At 43.7% G+C, this 3,372-nt stretch overlaps 1 protein-coding gene across 1 annotated transcript; it reads left to right on the top strand.

The window, feature by feature from the left end:
* The first annotated feature begins 365 nt into the window (after positions 1–365).
* Positions 366–1,660, top strand: LOC117805297. The gene is made up of 2 exons (XM_034673975.1): positions 366–384; positions 479–1,660. Exons 1-2 carry the CDS (start codon positions 371–373, stop codon positions 1,239–1,241), a joined length of 777 nt encoding a protein of 258 aa, XP_034529866.1. The 5' UTR covers positions 366–370; the 3' UTR covers positions 1,242–1,660.
* Positions 1,661–3,372: the final 1,712 nt, after the last annotated feature.

Below are 3,372 nucleotides of genomic sequence, written 5' to 3'. Positions count from 1 at the left end.
AGCAGCTGAAGGCTGACAGTGTCTGTTCACGTGTCATGAAACTGTGCACGGAGGGATGGCCAGCACATGCAAAACAGGAACTGCTGCTGAAAAACTATTGGACTGAGAGAGCCACACTCACAGTGCAGGATGGTTTGTTGCTGAAAGGCACACGGCTCGTTATACCTGCAGCAATGCGCAACGACGTGCTAGCCAAACTTCACGAAGGACATCAAGGTGTTGTGAAATGCAAAGCACGTGCTCGCCAGTCTGTGTGGTGGCCAGGACTCAGCCAACAAGTGAATGAAATGGTACTGAATTGCAGAACATGTCTACAAGAGCGTCTCAACCCCATGGAGCCACTCATTCCATCGGACTTTCCAGACCGACCATGGCAGAAGTTGGGTGCGGACCTCTTTCAACTAGGAAGTAAAATGTACCTGCTTGTTGTTGACTATTTCTCCAGGTATGTTGAGATTGCACTCTTATCTCACACCAGGTCTGCTGATGTCATCACACATCTAAAATCGATCTTCGCTCGCCATGGCATCCCAGAGGTCATGATGTCAGATAACGGACCTCAGTTCTCTGGACAAGTTTTTGCTTCCTTTGCGGCCTTATATGGTTTCAAACACGTTACCAGTAGCCCTAGGTTCCCACAGAGTAATGGCGAAGCTGAACGTGCTGTCCAGACGGTGAAAAGTCTTCTGAAGAAAGCAGCTGATCCCTACCTGGCTCTACTCGCTTATAGAGCCACTCCTCTTCAGAATGGCTACAGCCCGGCTCAGCTCCTCATGGGCCGGCGTCTACGCACCACAGTGCCATCTCTTTCCTCTCAGCTGGACCCTGCACTGCCTGACAGCTGCACGCTGGTTCGGCAGGAAAGGGAGAAGAGGATGCTTGATGCTGAAAATTACAATAGGCGTCACCGTACAAAGACTCTCAGGGATCTGACACCAGGAGAACACGTATGGGTCACTGACGTAAAATCATCTGGAACTGTGATCAAGAACCACTCCACTCCGAGATCTTACCTCGTGGACTTACCCCAGGGTGTGGTGAGACGCAACCGCCTACACCTGATACCTGAACAGACACCTACACAGGACAAGTCTGCACCACAGCAACAGGTGCCAGGGCCAGTTCCAGAGCAGGCTCCCATGTCGCCCGCGGTGGCATCTCCAGTCTCCCCTACAGAGACTAACACTCTCAGAACTAGGTCTGGGAGAGCTGTAGTTAAGCCGTCTAGGCTTAACCTGTGAAATACAATCCTGTGTTATGATGGTATGGTTACATGAAAGATATGTTGCAGGAGAGGGAGTTTAGTTTGAGCACTTTATAGCAACAAGTTAAAAATTCGGGAACTTTTGGTTGCATAGTTGATGTGTTCGTTTCAGTGTATATATGATTATCACTAAACCGTCTAACCTTGTTAATCCTTGCAGGGTTTGTATGTTTTCTAATGGAAGTGAAACAGTTTACACTTCGTTCCCTTAAAAGGGGAGATGTGGTGTTGGTGTATGTTGACAAATGACAGTTGTGGTCTTGAATGTCACTTGTAGTTGATGCATACTGTGAAGGTATGCTGAATGGTTATGGACCAATGGGATGAGGCCAAGGGGGTCATGTGATGTAGATGGGGAAACCTTACAGTTGTTCAATAAAGGATGTTAACACGTTAGCTCACAGTTTGTCCCGCGCGAATCTTTATTAAAACATAAAGACACGACACTTACAACACGGGACAGGGGAATACAACAATGTACTAACATAGTTAAAAAATATAATAACAATAATAATAGCAATGGTAAAGGTAAAATAAAATAAAATAAAATATGGCAACTATTACAAATGTATACACACTATGTACACTTCGATCTGATAAATAGATAATGTAAGTTATTGCACGGATACAATTGCACCAGGTTAATTAAAAACAGTGCGATTCAGATGGATATAATAGTTATTTGTGAATGGGCCAAGTCGCATAGTAACTGCCATGTAGTGGAATGAAAGATGAGAACAGATGATTAACAGGACATTGTAGTGCTGGTGTTAAACATTCTGATTGCAGATGGGATGAAGGACCTGCGGTAGCGCTTAATGAGACATTTTCACAAAACATCGGACAACTAATGCTTCTTAATATTTCAGTTTTTGCCACACCAATAAATTGTGCTTTTTATAGGTATGAAGATTGATTTGCATCAGTCACTTGGACACAACTTTGAACATCTCTATCTAAAGATACAATAAGCACCACACTCTGATGTAGACCTATTGTGATCAGTGTAAGAGAAATGAGTTTGTGCACGTACATGACGTAGCACACAGGTAAAATGGTATGATTGGTTAAATTTGCAGAAAATTTGTGATGATGGGCCACAAAATTACACGAAACTGGTGCAGTGATTGGTTGATTTTGGTGAAAATTGCTTGATGGTGGCATCTTAACTTCCTTTGGGGAAAATATTGTGGACACCGTAATGACAGCTTTTATTTGAGATGAGGGTAGCAGCAACTACTTCCTTTTTAATGCAGTAAGAGATAAATAATATCATCTAATACCATGGACCAAACAGCTGTAATATCGCACAGGTATGAGCAAGGTTATAGTTTCCGTGTGCATGCAGTGCCTGCGTCAAACCTTGATGAAGTAATGCAGGGTGATCAGTATGAGCTGGTCACTGGGATGTGAAGGACAACAGTTGACCACCCAGCTGCTCCTGCTTCTGTTTTTCATTACAGAGAAAAAGAGCAAGAGCGAGAGAGGCAGAAAGGATATATAGAGAGCGAACGAGCAGCAGAGCATTTTCTGTGACTGCCCAGGCACACAATTTCAAACCATCACCAGCAGACCCATGATAAATCTTCTCTGAAAAATAAAAAATAAAGATCTGGATTAGGAGAGTAACTCGTTTATTGTGTTTAATGGTTACTGCGTGCACCACAGCTGCAGTTATTCTGTGCTCCACACAGCACGGATCTACCATTACTTTTTTACAGTTACAATTCACAATGAAATGCAAATGTCAGTGGGACATTAAAGCCTGCATCTTCTCACACTTAATGTGAGGACTCGTTGCCCTGGCTCAGTGAGGGTCCCTTTGTAGAGGACTGTATCAATATGTTTCCACATCAATGTCACAAAGTCAGACTGCTGCGGTTATTGCGCTTGAAGATTGAGGTGATTCTTATTTTAGCTGCAGAATGTGGCAGACTGCCACCTCTTAAGGTACATGCATTCAACCACGGCACGATGTTATCTGATATTCCCTCTTCCACAACTGTGTCATTTCAAACTTTCGGATTATACAGATGTTCAGAGTTCTGATCCAGGTATCATAATCCGTCCAATTTCTCTTTATTGTGATTATCCCTGTGGTTGTCTTT

This window comes from Notolabrus celidotus, chromosome 21 (genome assembly GCF_009762535.1).
Source record: "Notolabrus celidotus isolate fNotCel1 chromosome 21, fNotCel1.pri, whole genome shotgun sequence".
NCBI classification, from domain to species: Eukaryota; Metazoa; Chordata; class Actinopteri; order Labriformes; family Labridae; genus Notolabrus; species Notolabrus celidotus.
The sequence above is the reverse complement of the archived record's forward strand: the minus strand, read 5'-3'. Positions and strand labels throughout refer to the sequence as shown.